This window comes from Alosa alosa, chromosome 6 (assembly GCF_017589495.1).
Source record: "Alosa alosa isolate M-15738 ecotype Scorff River chromosome 6, AALO_Geno_1.1, whole genome shotgun sequence".
In the NCBI taxonomy this organism is placed as follows: domain Eukaryota; kingdom Metazoa; phylum Chordata; class Actinopteri; order Clupeiformes; family Clupeidae; genus Alosa; species Alosa alosa.
Genome location: NC_063194.1, coordinates 12179746 through 12198646, shown reverse-complemented (window position 1 = coordinate 12198646; position 18901 = coordinate 12179746). Strand labels below are relative to the sequence as shown.

At 40.3% G+C, this 18901-nt stretch overlaps 1 protein-coding gene across 2 annotated transcripts; it reads left to right on the top strand.

Moving 5' to 3' along the window:
• Positions 1-5281: 5281 nt before the first annotated feature.
• ifnphi1 (interferon phi 1) lies at positions 5282-9236 on the top strand. 2 transcript variants are annotated; one of them, XM_048246478.1, is made up of 6 exons: positions 5282-5526; positions 5889-5979; positions 6356-6442; positions 8023-8172; positions 8270-8356; positions 8746-9236. In XM_048246478.1, the coding sequence occupies exons 2-6, from the start codon at positions 5932-5934 to the stop codon at positions 8839-8841; spliced, it is 468 nt and encodes a 155-aa protein (XP_048102435.1). In that variant the 5' UTR covers positions 5282-5526; positions 5889-5931; the 3' UTR covers positions 8842-9236. The 2 variants fall into 2 exon arrangements, with proteins under 2 accessions (XP_048102435.1, XP_048102432.1); XM_048246475.1 differs by lacking the exon at positions 5889-5979.
• The last annotated feature ends 9665 nt before the right edge of the window (positions 9237-18901 follow it).

Below are 18901 nucleotides of genomic sequence, written 5' to 3'. Positions count from 1 at the left end.
GTGACTGTACACTCATTGGCCTGTAGATGGCGGTGCACACATATACACATGCACACACACACAGGCACCCACATACTATCGGTATTAGAACGGCCGATACATAATTACAAATTCAGTAGGATTAAAAGAAAGCCAAAATAAATATTCATCATCATCATCATCATGGCTGCATTTCCAGTATTGGCGATAAGTAGTCGCTTTGTCCACTAGATGGTAGCGTCGTTGCAGTGAGACGTAATTTTGTTGGAAGTTAAAAGTAGGTTGGAAAAACAATGGACGCTTCATACAAGGAGTGTAGTTTACCGCAGAGAACGTCTAATAAGGATAGGATGATGTTCACATGAAATGTAATTTCCATTTCTGCTTGAAGCCGAAATAAATCTGAGAATGTTTATCGGACATGCTTGGTTTTTACTGCAGGTAGGCCTACGTTAATCTTATAATATCAATAAGGACCTAGGTAATGTTACCGTTAGCGTTGGTTGAGTGATGGAGGCCAATTTGATTGATTGCATTTGTAGAAAACTATAAATGCGGTTATACCAAGCAAATTGATCGCAGCACTGTAATTGTATCTTTCGACTGTCATTTGTTGCACGTGCTACAAAAATCATTCTGTGCAATGGAAGATTTACCAACGTTACACCGGTATGATACAGTTTTGCCTATACATGCGTGAGACTGAGACGCCTGTTTATTTTGTTTTAAGTGCGTGCAGGGTGTGAGAGGGGAATCGATGTGCTTTGATTCCAGCTTGGTAGTTGTAGTCTGTGAATTTAAAAAGCATGTGTGTGTGAAGTATCCAATGACACCTTCATTTCATTATGGCTGCTTTAGCAACACACCTTAAGCTACTGTGTAGTCGGTCCCATTTAGAAGTGACTACTTCATTCGTGCTTTCCTTGACTCATGGAGCTGCGTGAATTTTATTACAACTTTTCGCCACGATATGGCAGTCCGCTTGATACTGTAAGGCAGTGGTCCCCAAACCTTTTCTTCCGAGGGCCAGCTTACTATGCCTGGCTGTAATTGAGGGCCAGAGACTCGGAGTATATCAGTAACCATAAATAGCTTAGTGCTGTGAACAACAGCAGTCTACCTTAGTTGAATATTCCATTACATTTAATCTATAGGCTTTTGCAATTTAATACCATTGTTAGCTGTGTTTATATTGCCATCATGCCATATCAGTGTAAAATGTAACTCAAATTAAATAATACTAATAAAAAGACTTTTGCATTCCCAAAAGTATTAGCAGGTAGTCCCAAAAGTATATTTCATTAAAAATGTGTGAACTCTGAAAATGTAAAGTTCTCAAACTATGAGAATTTTATGAAGTGCTGAAGTGGTCTGAAATGACCACCATTCAACATTTTAACAAATAAAAATAATTATCCCAGAAAGTCCCAGAAAAATGACTTGAATATAAGTTAGTTAGTTATTAACAATTCATTGATAAACTTTTAGAATACTTTGAGCACTGATGCAGTCAGCATAGCCTCATTGCATTTTTTGCAGATAGGCCTACATTTCATTCCGTTTTTGATGGCAAACGCGAAACAGCGCCAAAACAACCACCAGTGGACAAAAAGAGTATTACATGTGTACTGTTAAGACTCGCCATAGAGAATAGGCCTGTCAAACTCGATTCCTTTTAAGGATCCGGGTTATTCTGAGTCATTCACTAAAATGATCCGGGTTGAACGAGTCACTTGAGTCACTTGAGTCAGTATTGCTAAATCGCAAAGAAATTCAGTCCTACGTTCAAGCAGTGCCGTGGGGTGCTTCATTTCGTTAAGTGCCTTCTCATGTTGGATGTGGATCCTCCATGATTTGAAACCAGATTTTTGCAGCACTTGCATTTAGCCTTTAGAGTTTTGCTCTCCTGGTCAAAGTGCATCCACACATTGTTCATCTTTTTGGTGCTCATGTTCAGAAACTTTGATCTTATTGACAGAGAGGGTAGCCTATATTATAATAATTAATTATTTGTTGTTGTTTTGTTAACAACAGAAAAGTTTGCCTAGGTCTAATGCTACTCTGCTACAATGTTTATTACCACTACTACTAATAGGCTACTAGGAATCTATTCTAATAAGTATTATAGGCTAATACTAGGCAACTAATATATTAATCATGGCTATAGTGTTAGGTAGCCCTAATATAATATAATATAATATAATATAATATAATATAATATAATATAATATAATATAATATAATATAAAATAGCCTAATATAATAGCATCAAAACCTCCACCCACTCACGGGAAAGAAAGCAGTTTGAGCCAGACTGTTTATTTATTGTCTTAACCTAGCCTAAGCAATTGACTTTCAATGTAGACATAGATACAGGAACGTAGAAATGCCCTGCAGTGAATAAATTATTATTATTGTTATTATTATTATTATTATTATTATTATTACTACTACTACTACTATTCTCATTAGGCCTATTATTATTATCACCTTGACACGAGTAGAAACTAGGCTACTCGCTCGTCTACAGGTCCACTCATGTAGCCGGCTGATTCGACTGACTCGCACTCATAACAACATAACGTAACCGGTCCGGCCCGGCTGATCCAAATGACCCAGGTAGGCTAGCCTACTCAAGCAACTCCATACAGAGCTTGCAATGTTTCGGACTGTCTTAGCGACCTAATTGCATTTTAAAGTAGGCTATCGTGCAGAACATATGTTATTTCAGAAGTGAAAGCATGGCTTTTGTTGTGGATTTGCTTTTCACCTTGACGAGGAGTTACTCGCCTCCTCTAAAGATCCACTCATGACAACGTGAGCCGCTAATTCGGCTGACTCGCGCACTCATAACAAGATAACGTAACCGGCCCGCCGGGGTGATCCGACTGACTCAGGTAGCCTACTCAAGCAACTCCATACAGAGCTTGCAATGTTTCGGACTGTCTTTGCGACCTAATTGCATTTTATAGTAGGCTATGCGTGCAGAACATATGTTATTTCAGAAGTGAAAGCATGGCTTTTGTTGTGGATTTGTTTTTCATCTTGACGAGGAACGAGGAGTTAGGCTATTCGCTGCTCTAAAGATCCACTCATGACAACGTAGCCGGCTGATTCGGCTGACTCGCACTCATAACAACGTAACCGACCGCCCGGCTGATTCGACTGACCCAGGTAGATACTCAAGCAGTTCCATGAGCGTGCAGTTCGGACTGGCTGCACGACCTAATTGCATTTTAATATGCTACATCTATACACCAAATCTAATTATGTCTAGGCTACATGCAGAACATTGAATGTTATTTCAGAAGTGGAAAAATGGCTTTTGTTGTGGAATTGCTTTTCACCTCGAGGAGGAGCTACTCGCTCTCGCAGATCCACTCATGACAACGTAGCCGGGCTGATTCGACTGACTTCATACTCAACGTGAGCCTAACCGGCCGGGCTGATCTGACTAACCCGGATTGCTACTCAGCTGCTCCAATCTGAGTCTCATGGTCTGTGAGTCTGCAATGTTTCCGGCTCTGCGGGAAGTTAACCAGTTATCTCGGACTGCCTGCTCACTCAGTCGCTTGAGTTAATTTGTGGAGTTGTGGTTGCCTACGAAATTGTTACATTTTTGGCAGCTACGATTGCTAGGGCTAGGAGGCTAGCTAATGTTGCAAGAGGTTTGTGTGTGGCGCTGTTTATCGTTTTAGATTGAATTGTAGTAGGACTCAACTGATCCGAGTTAATGATACTAGAGACTCGCGACTCATGGGTTAATTTAAAGACACGGGTGAAAGATCCGAGTGAATCACGACTTAAACACCTTTAATAGAGAATGAATGGGGGAAATTGCGGAGGTTATAGTTTGACGATGTCGTACTCCCGTGCGGGCCGGTTGCTATATACCACGGACATGTTTTGGGGGGCCACCCAAAATGAGGTGGCGGGCCGTAGTTTGGGGACCACTGCTGTAAGGCGTAAGCCATTGGTTTCCAAAGGAGATTTTATTTGTGTCGCCAGCATAGCCTATTGACAATTTATGTTGTAAATAGGCCTACCTTATAAGCCTACCTGTAGCTTAGGGAAGCTAACAGCTTTCTATTAGGATCTAGTTTGTTAGTTACAGTTTTGTCTGATGCATTTTTGCATTTAGAATAGCCAGAGCGTGGATATCTCAATCGGAAAATTAAACAATATCGGGTGCCTATGGACTAGGCTGGGTGAACCCAGCCTGATCTGCCCGCTATTTATTTTTTGATTTCTTAAAAGATTGAGCTTGGTCTGGTGAAAGCCAGACTAGCCATGGACCTCAGTTACACAATGCAAGGGAACATGAATCAGCCTATATTTGCACGAACAATAACGGACAACAGCTCTTCAACTTTGGCCCGTTAAAATGTGTATGAACAGTCTAGCGACGCATTTCATCAAGGCCCATTTGGACATGTCAGTTATTTGCACCACTGGTTAGATGTAAAACAGCATTTCGTTTCAGACTACTGTTACTTAATTTGCGCATTAACAATAACGTTTCAGACTACTGTAACTTAATTTGTGCATTGACAATAAAGTATTACATGAACTAAAGATGACTAAAATCTTATGTAGAAGAAGAAACATTCACCAGAAATCCATCCATCCAAAAATTACCTTTGTTTTTGATAGCTGTTGAAAACGGCATGGAACTGACAGAGATGTTTTTGTTTATAAATAAATAAATAAATAAATAACATTATGCTGATACCTTTTGCTTTTCCCAAATACAATGTAGCCTACAGGTGTAAGTGACCTTTCATCAATCCAGTTGCAATGGATGAACTGTGATGAACTGCCCTACTTGTGATTGTTTAGAGACATTAAAGGTTTTATAACAATGCTACATCTTAGTTGGCTATTCTACAATCTATTCACCTTTTCAGCACCAGTAGGCTACTTTCTGTGCAGCCGCACACACACACTCAGGCATGCCAAACAAGCATACACAAAAGTTTCAAGAGGGGGGATGGAGTAAAATATGGAGACAAATTGAAGTGTGATTTATTTTCGCGGAACGGATGTACAGGACTGAGCGGCGGTCATATTTTGTACCGCTATGCGGTACATCTAGTTTGTATTGTTAAAATGGAAGCGGTCATTTCACTTCACTTTCACAAATGCATTGTAGTATGACATTCTATATAGGCTTAAATATATGCAATTTTGCATCATTGCATCATTTTAGGCTGACATCATTCCAAATGAAAGTGAGAAAGTGAAATGGGCACGCCCAACAAAAGCCGACCCTTCATTTTTCATTTACGACGTCAGCGCAGCGGGTAGCCTACACGTAACTCTTCGCTACGCCACTTGATAGTATTCGAAATCGACGAGAATGACAAAACAACTAAAAAGAGACTTTAAATGTCGTTCAACGTGCCGCTATTGGATTGGTTTTTCTATTTTACAACCAAATGTAAGATTTCTTCACTATGGGCTATACATATTCGAAAGCGAGTAGCACGCGAAGACGAGAAAATGGAAGACAAGAAGAGGGGGGAAGAAGGCCTACTACTACACAAGGTAAGATACAACATGTCACTTGTCAGCGAAATGAGCTAAACTAATTCACTTAGGCTAGTAAAAAGTATACTAAACTTTTGAAGATAATAAGTTTATAAGTTTGTCGACCACATAGGCTGTTCATTGCGTTAAGTGGGAGAGGGCATTGAAAGGGAAAGTGAAGTCCCGTATATCCTTGCTTCTGGAGTATTGGGGAATTCTGCAGTCGTTTTCCCTTTCCATACTTCTAGGCTATTAAAGTAACCAACTCGACTGCAAGATGTTTTACTCAAAGAAATCATCGGATCCTTTGCAACGAAGCATTGACTCTCCCTCAGCAAAATGCATATCAAATATACATGGATTTGTTTTTTGCTTCTTAGCTTCACTGAAAGCGCACAGGGTGCCTCCTGTAGATGGCTCCAAATGTACGAACGCTATAATGCGGAATGCTTCAGACTATTGAAAGACATGGTAAATATGCCTTCTATATCGCCGTGTTATATGCTCACCATAGATGCTACAGTAATTGCAGGTACTTGGTTAATACAAAGTCGCTTCAACTTAGTAACTGGCATTTTGCGTCTAGGCTGTTTAGAGTGTTGCAATGCAATTAGCCACGGTGCAGTCCTAATTAATTAGCACTGCCTGTTTTTCTAGTGCACAATTACATTTTTAGGAAATGTTTACAGAGTACACTGGTAAGAGATAGTTCACTATGAATCTTTGTGAAACATTTGGCAATTAAAGCACCTGCTTCTGTTGTTTGAGTATTTGACTGTAATTGACTTTGACTGTTGTACAAGTTTGTAAATATGTTTTTTTTTCTTCTTCTTTGTCTTACATGAAGGGAGGAGATTTCAAATCAGACGGAGTGCCCAGACTTCCAGATACCCAGATACTTTCAGCCCTATACCGCTCTGTGAACAGTGCTACGGTAAGACCCCCTTCCCTTTTAGTTTACTCTCATTGAAGTATCCCCATTTAGCCTGGCGGGCCATCCTATATCATTGAAATGTATAGTCTGGAATCGAGCCATTCACCTCGCTTATCCGGTCGGCAAAACGGCAAATACATCCTTCTTCGAAAGGAATGACTTAAGTCCAACTCCTCCAAAGTTGACGCCAACGCCGATTCAAACAACCGCTCTTCGTTCACCATAGCCACCTTTCTTGTTGTTCACCGTCGCAGGACTGTCGTTATCCTGTTAAGCCCGCCTTAAGACGCTCTAACAAAATAGAGCGCTGTGATTGGATAACATCCACGGTGTTAGCCAATAGAAATTCCTATGGTTTGCTACTAGACGTACAGGCTGAGCAAATTAATTTGCCGCCGCTAGGGTGCGTCTAGATTTCTAGGCTAATCCCCATTTGCTTCTCTTGCAATTTGCCTTGTGCATTCATAGGGTGGCTTTCTGGAGTCACACTATTACGGAACCCTGGAGGGGTCATTGCAAGATATTTTTAGGTGAACATCCAGAAAACGTCTGCTAATTTTACTAAATTGTGCGCGCATTTTATTAAATCGTGCGCATGTTTTACTAAATAGTGTGTTCATTTTACTAAACTGCTCTCAATTTATTAAATCTTGCACACGTTTTACTAAATTGTGCACACATTTTGCTAAATCATGCGCACATTTTACTAAATAGTGTGCTCATGTTGCTAAATGGTGCTCCCATTTTACTTTTTGTAAAATGAGCACACAATTTACTTAATCATGCACACAATTTACTAAATGTCTTGCAATGACACCTCTTGGGCTCCGTACACTATTGACCTCCTGATCAATAGAAAAGTCCTGAGTTGCTGTCCAAAGCTTTAGAGAGTAGAAGTTAGATCTAGTTGACTCCAAGTTCTCAGGCAGGTCAAGTCATTTAGAATTTGAAGATAGTCCATCTCTGAAATAGATCATTAAATATAACAACTTTGTATATCAACTGATGATTTCAGGCCCAGACAGAACCATTTCCAAAAAGTTTAGACTTTTTAATTTACATTTTACACAGCATATAATAGCCTTTTCTGCAAATCTCGTAAACCTACATAGATGCAAAAAGGGCATAGACATCAAATGTTGAAACAAATTTGACTTTTACGGTAAATATATACTCATTTTACTGTTTTAAAAACAGACCTGAGTCTGTGAATAAAATAATTTTATGGGCTCAGGAGAACTTCTGATAACCGATACCTGTCTGCGGTCCAGATCTGTCACAAATATAAGGCTTACATGATTTGCAGATTATAGCATTCTGCTTGTATTTACATTTCACACAACGTCCCAAGTTATTTTGGAAATGGGGTTGTAAGAGAATTATTTGGCCTTCACATCATGATGTAAATGTGTACTTTCCTCTACATAATTTAATACTCACAAGAAGCTCTTCAAGGTAAACATGCTCCCTTAGTTACCAGTCATGGCAAAGAGCTATTGGGAAGGCCTTTCCTTATTCATCATGAACAACCAACAAGAATGAAAGTGTTGTTGTTGATGTTGTTTCTTCTGTCCTTTTAGGCTGATGACAAAATCATATTCCTGCATGTGGCCACAAAGCAGATAGTGAGGCTGTTGAACAATTCAAATGTGACCAACACTTGGGATAAGACGAAACTGGACAACCTGCTCAACGTTCTCAACCAGCAGTCTACCAACCTTGGAGATTGTGTGAGTTTACTTAAGATGAACAGCCACAGAGTCATGATGCATGAACCATTTTGTTTCAAAGAAATACTTTATTGAATTCAATTTTCTATATTTACAGGCTGCACAAGTGCCGACAAGAATGTCTAAATACAGAAAACAACTGAAGAAACACTTCCGTAGCCTGAAGAAGTTCCTGATAGAAATGGTAAATTACTTTATTTTAAGTTGCTCTCCTTTTAATCATTCTTCATAATTCTCAGTGATTGATGGACAGATGGTTGAATGACAGAAAATTAGGAATCTGTCATGAAGCTTACAGTCTGAGAGTGAAGAATCCAGTCCAAACTCATATTGACCCAGTTATGGATTAGTATAGGTGTGAACACTGAACTGAAGCTTGTTGATTGATGTTGCCTGTAAATAATCTTGCCTATGTAAAGAGCCTTTGTTAGAAAACATATGGCGTAAATGTTGAGTCGGGGTGAACAGATTCTGTTTTGACTCAATGCGCAATGTCTGAGTTGTCCATGCAGTGCTTCTATACTGAACATTGTGCACTACGCTGAATAACGCATTTTCTTTGTCTTGTTTTAGAAATACAGCAAACAGTCATGGGAGCAGATCAGGAAAGAAGTTGAACGTCATCTACACCGACTGCTGTACCTAGCCAACACCATGGTGGAGTACTGAAGAGGCCATGGCACACATTGGATTTAGTATTTTCATTTGGTTTGGGGATATTTAACTCCCCACAAAAAGACATGGTGGTGGTCCATCGTGGTCGACACCCTGTATGGTTCCGCATTCCCAACATTCACATTCTGCATTCTGAACATTCAATCAAGCCATCAATGGACAAGCTTCTTAGACCATGCATTGAGAACAAACTATTTATTGTATTTATTTATTTTAATTTTATAATGTATTTATTGATAAGCTGTATTTATTTTTGTACTTGAGAAATGCCTGTTTAATGTAGATCATTAAACTCTTTATGATGTAATTCTGTACTTTGTACTTAACCAGAGACTTTCTAATGACACAGCACTCAAAAAATCCTCCATAGAAATGCATGGGGTTAGTTTGTAATGCCAATATGGCAGTTGTCTACGCATATCACACCCCTTCCGCGGCAAAACGTCGACATGTTAATACATTGAGCCAATCATGGTGTGTTGTGAAGACATTGTGCCAATCATGTGTTGTGATCTCGCCGCTGGAGCAAGATTGGTGTCATGAAGCCTTGCTCACGCGCATTTCTGCCGAAATAGATGCCCGATAAGTGCCGAAAAAGCAGGTGGATTACTAATGATATAAATCATCAAAAATACTAAAACTGATAATATAGATGAGCTGTATTAATTAATCTTATAGCTAAGCCTAAAATTAGGACGTTACCAGAAACGTACACTTTAGCAAAAAGGATTCTTATGTGAGCGTTCATAGGACATGTTTAACCATGAGAGAAAACTATGGTGCCACATTTTTATGCTTGAATAACATTTTAGACTCATTTAACTCTTAAAATGTCAGACATATAAGTTGGAATGTTTTCCTAACAATTTTTTTTGACACAAATAGCATTTTCTTGTTGATCACATGTCCCCGATTGTACCTGACATAGTCTTGTAAATCCCATAACAAATATAAAAAATGTTAGACAAACCGTGGATGATAAGCACATATAACCATCAGGCACTCCTATTGTTGCAAACAAAATCACCTTTACAAACACTTATTGGTGGATATACAGTGCCTATAAAAAGTATTCACCCCCTTGGATATCTCCCCTTTTACTGCTTTTATAAACAGATTCTTGATCAATTTAATTTAGCCTTTTTTACAATAATGTACAAAAATCCCCTCTTGAATGTAGCCTGGGTTTTCCCATCCTGCCTTACACGCGCAATTTTATTCGCGCTGCTAGGCAGCCTGGATACCATGAAGCAAATTTTCGCCTCAGTTAGGGGACCAATCACAGAACGGAGGGAGGGCAGCAAGACGATTACGACACACCGAAGCCGTTATGAGCTACGTACAGACGCATTTGATAGACATTCGTAGCGCCCAATAAACGGCTCTGGGCATTCATAAACCACGTTTGAAATACGAGAAAATGAATGCCTAGTTCCCAGACCCCATCTCAATGAGATGAGGTCTGACGTTAGCCAGGCTATCTTGAATGTCAAAGTGAAAGCAAATTTCTACAAAGTACTGTTATATAATTTAAAATATATAATGCAAAATAAGCGATTGCATAAATATTCATCCCCCTTAATCTGACTGACTTAAATCAACAGAGGTCCAGCCAATTGGTGCTAGTCTCACATTAGTGAAATGGAAATCGCATCAGTGCAGTGAATGTGTATAGTATAGTAATATACCTGTGTCTGGAAGGTCCAGTCATTGTTCAATCAGTATTTCTTTCTACAAAGCAAAGAATCTACAATCTGATCGGATTTCTGCAATCAGATTGGATCAAATCTTGAAATGGGTTGTTCAAAGAGAGAAAATGATCCTGAAATTGGATTGGATCACGTAATCTAATCATGGTTTCCTGGATAAAATCTTCACTTTGTGGTGTTCAAAACTTATTAGTTGGATTGGGATAAATTTGATCCAAAATAATAGGATTTCAGGCACAAAATGTAATAAAACATTAAAGTTGGACAAATAATACAGCATTTTTATCATGCGTTTGCACTTGATTTATTTCATTGTTACAGTAATAGGAAACAATGTATGATTGTTTGTATTGATTTATTTGTTGTGGATAAGATGAAGGGTCTGAGGGGAAACCAACATGTTTGTATTGTTTTATTGTGGCATTGTCTCTCTTTAGATAAAACAATCAAAGCTACCCCATGCCACTACAGTACTCTAACTGTTATTCCTTACCTAGCCACTAGGCTAGATTGTGATATGTAGTATATAAAACCACAGGTAATCCGGATTTCGTAATCCTGAAAAGGTTGTATCTGGATCAGTTTGATCCAATCCCAAATTGCTTTGAAAAAAATGACATGAAAGTATGGATTACCTGATCCTGGATTGTAAAACATGGGATTTCCAAATCCGGATGGTTCTGATCTAGATTCAACTTTTTGAACAACTGGGCCCAGGGGTTCAGTAAAATCCATCAAGGAATGTAAGGAAAATGTGCAAATCTGCCTAGAGCAGGCCATCACCACAAACTGAGTGACCGAAGAATACTGGTGGGGGAGGCCACCAAGGCACCTATGACAACTGTGAAGGAGTTAAAAGCTTCAGAGTTCAGAGAGATTTATTCATCACATACATAGTTATGTTAGTATATAACAAACAGTGAAATGTAAGTCTGGTTAGCTTCATGACTGTAAAGTAGAAATAATCTAAGTAAACAGATAAGATTAAAAGCAGAAGTTAATAATACATTATTCAAAATAATAGAATAATAAAGTGACATGAATAATAATAATATTAATAATAAATAATAATAATGTTATTAAAATGGGATGGAGTCCATGGTATTCATAAGAGTTGGCATGTCCATGTTGAGGAGTCTAATGGCCTGAGGGAAATAGCTTTTCCTTAGTCTCTCAGTTTTGGCCTTCAAACTGCAGAAGCACTTGCCTGACTTCAACAAACTGAACAGACAGTTACTGGGATGGGTGGAGTCCTTTACGATTTTAGCGGCTCTGTTCTTGCAACGGCTGATGTATATATCATGCAGGGAGGGGAGAGAAGTCCTAGAGATGCGCTCGGCTCTGAGAGAGCGCACCACTCTGCAAGGCATTGCGGTCTTTCTCAGTGCAGTTGGCATACCACACAGTGATACACTGCGTCAGTATACTCTCTATGATCCCTGTGTAAAATGTTTTTAAAATCCCTGGGGGGAACCTGAATTTCCAGAGTTGTCTTAGATGATTCAGCAGTTGAGATTGGAGAAACTCTGCATACAACTATTGCTCAAGTTCTTCACCAGTCAAAGCTCTATAGGTGAGTGGCAAAGCTCTTATTAAATCTCGACTAAAGTTTGCTCGAAGACATGTGGGGTATTCCACGGTCAAATGGAATACGGTTCTTTGATCTGATGAGACCAAAATTGAGGTTTTTGGCCATCATACTAGATGTTTGGCGGACACCAAACACTGCAAATCACCACAAATGCACCATCCCTAATTTGAAGCATGGTGATGGTAGCATCATGCTGTGGGGATATTTCTCGACAGCAGGCCCTGGAAGACTGGTAAAGGTAAAGGTAAAATGAATTCTGCAAAACTTGGAGGACAATCTGATTCAGTCTGCAATAGAACTACAACTTGGGAGAAGATTTACTTTCCAACAGCAAGACAATGAACTGAAGCATACAGCGAAAACTACACAGAAATGGTTTAAAGACAACAAGATGAATGTTCTGGAGTGGCCGAGTCAAAGCCCAGACCTCAATCCTAAATCTGTGACTGGACTTGATAAGGGCTGTTCACATCCGATCCCCTTACAACCTGACAGAGCTTGAGCAGTTTTGCAAAGAAAAATGGATCCAGATGTGCAAGCCTAAGTGAGACCTATCCATGCAGACACCATGCTTTTTTTCAGTGAGAGTGTGAGAGAGACGGGGCCGGACCGGGAAACGTTTCTTTGCCACAGCACCCCCCGACACCATGCTTTAATTGCGGCTAAAGGTGCCTCTACTAAATGACCAGCGCTAGTGTAGCTAGTGATTTTTTTTATTTATTTACCACCCCCACATGAAATTTGGTGGGTATGTAGCCACACTAGACTTTAACGGAAATTTTTTGTTTGGTCCCCGGAGGCCATTCCCCCTGCGCTGGGCCCCCCCCTTTATAACTACCTGAACTGTGGCAAAGAAATTTTTATGGTATGTTGGTCTCAAGGGCCCACATCAACCTAGCCCATAATCACTCATTTGTGATTTGCCCCCCTCCCCCTGTAAGAATTGAAAATGCAATATTATTCTGCTTTAATCGCCCCTATCTTTAGATGTTCTGAACTGCACCAAATTTCATATGATTAACCTGACATCCTCTGGGGGTATGCCAAGTTTTAGTGACCGTACATTTAGTGACCGTACACTGGTGTTGAGTGATGAGAGGAGCTACAATAAAGTCAAGTCAAGTGCAGGACTGTCTTACACACACTCTCTCTCACAAAACACACACACACATAAACACACATGCGCACAGACACACATGCACGCATACACACACACACACACACACACACACACACACACACACACACACACATGCACACACACTCACATTCTGATTTCCAGTATTGGCATTAAATAGTTTGTCCACCAGATGGCGCAGCAGGACAGAGCCGTATATGGCTCTGCTGCAAGACATTCACTTCACTTCCGAAAACCACAATGAATTAGTCTAGAAATCTAGACGCACCCTAGCGGCGGCAAATTAATTTGCTCAGCCTGTACATCTAGTATCAAACCATAGGGATTTCTATTGGCTGACGCCGTGGACTTCATCCAATCACAGCGCTCTATTTTGTTAGAGAGTCTTAAGGCGGGCTTAACAGGATAACGACAGTCCTGCGACTGTGAACAACAAGAAAGGTGGCTATGGCGAACGAAGAGCAGTTGTTTGAATCGGCATTGGCGTCAACTTTGGAGGAGTTGGACTTGTGCTTTTCTTTGAAAGTTGAGCAACACAATGCACTTAAGTCATTCCTTTCGAAGAAGGATGTATTTGCCGTTTTGCCGACCGGATACGGATATGGTCGTAGCGCTGGCCTATTGCATGCCTAGGCAGTTTGAAAGACAATTCTCTGCCCGCCCCTTGGATTAAGCGAGGTGAATGGTTCGATTCCAGACTATACATTTGATATACATATGATATAGGATGGCCCGCCAGGCTAACAATGGATAGCTTACGGTTTCACAGCATTGTGGCTTGTGTATTCATGGTAGGATGATTTTCAGGTGAAATGTCATTCCTAACTCTTCTTGAAGCCGAAATAAATCTGAGAATGTTTGAGAAGGACATGCTTGGTTTTTACTGCAGGTTGGCAACTAATCTTTAAAGTCAAGCTTGATGTCATATCCATAGTGTTAATGTTTGCATAAGTTGAGTGATGGAGGCTAGTTTGATTGTTGGTGTAGTTGTGAAACATAAACACGGTTATACTGAGCAAATTGATAGCAGCACTGTAATTGTCTCTTTCGACTGTCATCCCATTGTGTTCTGACCAGGTGCTAAGTTAACCACAACACTAATGTTCGCGATGGAAGATATAGGACACCTGTCTATGATGCACCCTAAACACCAGGCTAGGGCATTTCTGCTTGCTAATTAGGGTTTTCTGCTGTTGACTCGCTCACAGCCCTTGGTGGCCCCTTCAGCTGCTTTGGAAAATGTTGCATTAAGACCACAAAAAGTCTACAGAAAATAAATGTGAGCAACTGAGCTTTCATTCCCAAACACTCAAGTGCAGTGCCAAGTTTGACATTGTTTGGATTAGTAGGCCTACTGGCCTCGAACTGCTCACTAAAATAGCAAGCTAGCAGTAGGCCACCCTGCTAACCAGTTACACCACTGGTTATTTTGCATCTCTACAATAGCATGCTGTTCCTATTAAATTAATGGGTATGCCTTGTCTTGTGACAGCTTATTTGTCAATCGATCAAGATATTCATTATAACAAACACATCTAGGCTACGTGAATGTTTTGCAACAGGCTGCTAAACGAGCATTAGGTTAAACTATTTGCTATGTGGGAATCTGAAACAGCATCATCTGTCATCAAACTCTCTCAGTAGCTACATCAAAGTTTTGTAATCCATAAATATGCTACCATGATGACCATTTTCTGTCGTCAAATTAGGACTAACAAATTAAATAATATAAGCCGGAGAAAATTTCATATGTTCACTTCAAATCCCAGCTCACTGCATAACTTCACCGAGACTAAGATAACACTAAGTTATGATAACTTTTGCACATGACTGACGTGTTTCATATTATTAACCCCCAAAACGGAATAAAGTGTTAGTGGACATGCCAGTTTGTTGTACATCAGTTAGGTTTTGGTATGTGAGGCAAAGATGAACCTACTTTGTTGTTTTGAGGCTTGCATACTGTATGCCCATGTTAAATTGTGATAGCACCAGTTAACATGAGCGTATATTTCTCACATATGTTAACCTGTGTTAAATTTGACTAAAAGTGCAATATATACATACAAATCCAGCATCGATTTCTTTTTTTTTTTTAATAATTATTTTTTATATATGAAGTTATTAGGGTCAGCACCTTACAACTGAAGATACCATTCAAACTAGTTACTTGCAGAGGGAAAATCACAGCAGTTTTTAAATTACATTTCTCTCTAAACAATCTCTTTCAATAAAAAGAAAAAAAAGAAAGAACTCCAAAAGTTGATTTCCCTCCAACATTTCATGCTTCCCTCATAACACCAACCCCAAAACCTCCCACTCCTCCCTCATTCTAACATCCTCCCAGTCCCACCCCCTCCCTGCACCCATTCCCCACTTCCCCAGCCCCCTTCAACTTCTAACTTCTTCTTTTATTTCTACTGTAGTAGATTCTAGTCATTTCCTTAAACTGAATTAGGCGTAAACTCTCGATACAGGTAATCGATGCATTGATTTCAACGGTTCGTAATGTAGTGGTATAGACGATATAGAAGCAAATCCGATCAACTTTCTTGTCCATGCGTGGCACAGGCTTTTTTTTTTTTCATTCATTCAGTATGTGTCATATTTGTGGATAATGCTTAAACGGACATGTATTAGACATACACTGGTGATGTTTTCAGCGATATCGGTTATATTGTCTCACTTGCAAACACTCCGTGAAAATGTAGCCTAAACCTGCACTATCGGAGACAGAGCAGATTAAGAATTAGGCAGGGTCCTGTTGAATATTCACTGATTTTATGCAAATATCACCAGTTAAAATGCTCACCATCTAAACTGGAAAACCGGCTTTCCTGCACATGCACAGTCATCCCTGGTTTTCACTGCTGACTTCACAGCTGACGGAAGCACCTTCAAGCGAGTCTGGGAAGCACTGCACAGGGGTGGACTTCATAAAACGAAACACTATTTTAAACAACTAAAACACTTTCTGAAACAAAAGGTAGGCTAATTGATAAAAATGCTTCAGAGCACAAGATAGGCCTATATCAGTCACTCAAATGATGTGCAACTCAATGTTGGTAAAATTCTTCAACATCTAGGGCTGTATTTTGGGTCACCAACGCATGGCGTAATACTCGTTATTCACCCGCGCAAAGTTGAATTCGGTATTTTGCACGTTTATTTTTTAAGCATTGCGCCCAGGGGTGTGGCAATTAACAACCTAGGGAGGGGCCTAGCGTGTTGTCTAAAAATCGCTATCATACACCACCTAAACCTGGTCAGAAGTCATGGCGAGTTGTTCATATGCTATTTTAAGAGCGCATGTCACCAGTCATATTGGCAGGTGCACGCACCATCCTTCATCATTCATGAACGCACACCAGCGCACGTCCATGCAAAGCATTACAAATTGCACGATTACAAAGGGAAACATAATAAGAACAAATATATTACGAAATACTGTACATCTCATAATGAGTAGTTATTCACCATCATTTGCAAATTGGTAATGACGGTTAAAAGTGATTGGGGAGAGGCGAGACACGTATGGAGCACAGCTGAAGACGCACTGTCACGAGATATAAACAACTCCTCTGCAGGATAAATGTTGTTTTATTCAGTCATTTGAGCAATATTAAAGTGTTGCTTTTTCCAGCCTATGTTTTCGGTGGTAACCCATTGTCAGTCAATAGTGAAAGTAACTGCATATAACTGTCTTGTCGTTGAATGACTCCTTGGTGAAGTTAGTTTCACTTTGCCAATGAGTTCAAATAGACGAGTGCAAATGCGTGAAGGCTATGCTAGGTTTTAGTAAAGCATGGTTTAAGAATGACTATTCTATACGGTCTCGCAAGCAGCCTCCTTCAAATGCGCCTTTGAATGCCAAAATACCGCTGCATTTATTAGACATATCGCGCGTTGCGCCGTTAAAGGGAATGACAGATGTCATTCTCATTGGTTTAAAATGATGTTACGCCCCAAACACACCCATATGACTGATTAAAAGAACTAGGAACACCTTGTTACGAAGTTACGAAGTTAAACGGTACCACGAAGCCCACTGACGATTCAATTTGTCAAGCCAGGTTTTTCTCTTTAGGTTCAATGCGCGTTCACATAAAAAGGGCGTTTATCGCGTCATTTTACTCACCCCATCAGAAAATGGATAGATCAAGAGCGCTGTATAGGCTATTTCACTCAGGAGGAACAACTTATAATTATGAACTCCTACGAGGAGTTTAAGCACCAAATCACTGCGAGGGGCAACACAGTTGCTCATAATAAGGCTAGGGTGGCGTACTGGCAAAAAATAGCAGATCGTGTAAATTTGTAAGTGAAGTCTCCTGCATATTGTCTGCAAAATAAACAGGCCCATGCCACAGGCTGAATTGTTCGCCATTAATCCTATTGCAGTGATTTCAAGTTGAAAATCAACCACCCTATGCAAAAATTGCATACCTTATGTTTGAGGCAATTAGGTGTGCGAGATGGTGGGTTAATAAGCGCTAGGCACGCCAGCGACCAGGGTTCGACTCCGTTACAATTTTGTATGCGTTGCCTTTTCCCCCATCCAGATGTGGCGCCAGTACGTCATTGAGAACATGGGTTCAAGTGAAGAACAAGCACAAGAATATATTTCAATGTGGTAAAGTCAAAGTCAATGTGAAATATAGCTGCAAGCAGCAATGAGGGGGCCGAGCAGAATAGGCCGGAGTAGCTACGGCAACAAGATAGAACTCAGCAGGCACCCGCGATCAACGCTTTCAACAACTTTCACATCAAAACATAACTGACTTTGTAGGGCTGAAACAGGGCTGAGTATTGCCGCCACCGCCTCCGCCAGCCAGCCCCACCCACCTTATCACCCCTGCCCGTCCCACCCCGCCCCGCCGTTGCACACATGCATTAGAATTAACTGGATGGAACATGTTGTCACCAGTTTCACATCAAAAAATAAAAGATCGATAAAACACACGCAACTACAGAACAAAATGGGGTCGTGAATATATGTAGTAAGTTTGGTTATGATACATGGCAGGGTTGCTGAGATATAAGCTCACTTCCTGTTTGGCGGCTTCACCACCAATTTCGATTGGCTGTTACGGGCGAATGCTTCTGTCAATTGTTGTCAGAAAGCAATGCACTTATAAGGCATGGTCTGAATGTGGTCCAATTTTTGTGAGGATCCACTGAAATTTGTGACCTGCGAAAACTTGTACGTGTTTTGATTCAATCCAATATGGCGGCCAAATCAATTACGATGACATCACAAGTTGGCTTGGGTCGGCCTTAGTACCTCCAACAGTATTACCAGACACCACTAGTGCATTTTAATTCTAAGCACAAGAGCAGCTACAGGCTAAAAGGCATGTTTATTAATTACAGCGCCCCCTAGAGGTCAAAGGTCACCAGATTTCTTGAGCGTCCCCCTGATTGGGTCCTGAGTCTATGTACTTAGTTTGGTTATGATAGATCAATGGGTTGCTGAGAAATCAGTTCACTTCCTGTTTGGCGGCTTCGCCACACATTTCGATTGGATATTACGGGTGAACGGTTTAAGTTCCGAAGACAAAACACCACAACTTTTGTGAGTCTTGGTCTGAAGATTATTTGTGTCAAGTTTGGTGA